Source organism: Eimeria mitis, genomic scaffold (assembly GCF_000499745.2).
Source record: "Eimeria mitis Houghton genomic scaffold, Emh_scaff6103, whole genome shotgun sequence".
Lineage (NCBI taxonomy): Eukaryota > Apicomplexa > Conoidasida > Eucoccidiorida > Eimeriidae > Eimeria > Eimeria mitis.
This window is the reverse complement of record NW_013574316.1, coordinates 2,184-2,613: the sequence shown is the minus strand read 5'-3', so window position 1 is coordinate 2,613 and position 430 is coordinate 2,184. Positions and strand designations below refer to the sequence as shown.

Below are 430 nucleotides of genomic sequence, written 5' to 3'. Positions count from 1 at the left end.
ATCGTATGGCCGTCTGGGGTTGGACACACGTCGAGCCTTTCGCTATAAACACACCGCAGCAGCAGCAGCAGCAGCAGCAGCAGCAGCAGCAGCAGCAACAGCAGCAACAGCAGCAGCAGCAGCGTGAGATGGTAACGAGGTCAAGGGAGAGGCACGCAGGTCTGTCCAGTTGTTTAAAAAAGAGAAAAGAAAACAAAAAGTTTAGGGTTTAGGGTTTAGGGTTTAGGGTTTAGGGTTTAGGGTTTGCTTACGCCCCCAGCGAGGTCTAGCTCCCGAGCGATGCTCCATACACTGCCCTTGCGTACGTGCTGCGGGAAGAAAAAGAAAGAAAAGAGAAAGATATGGACTATAACCCATTAAAATAAATAAAATATTATATTTTATTTGTTTTTTGCGGTTTATTTTTTATATTTTTTGTTTATTTTCGTCA

At 44.7% G+C, this 430-nt stretch overlaps 1 protein-coding gene across 1 annotated transcript in view; it reads left to right on the top strand.

Annotated features, from left to right (window-relative positions):
• Window positions 1-430, top strand: part of EMH_0085960 (uncharacterized protein) — a gene marked incomplete at both ends in the record, with an annotated part of 1,526 nt that overhangs the window by 265 nt on the left and 831 nt on the right. The window contains one exon of the mRNA XM_013500969.1: window positions 3-131. Within this exon, the coding sequence (XP_013356423.1) occupies window positions 3-131 (129 nt within the window). The remainder of the gene's footprint in view (window positions 1-2; window positions 132-430) is intronic.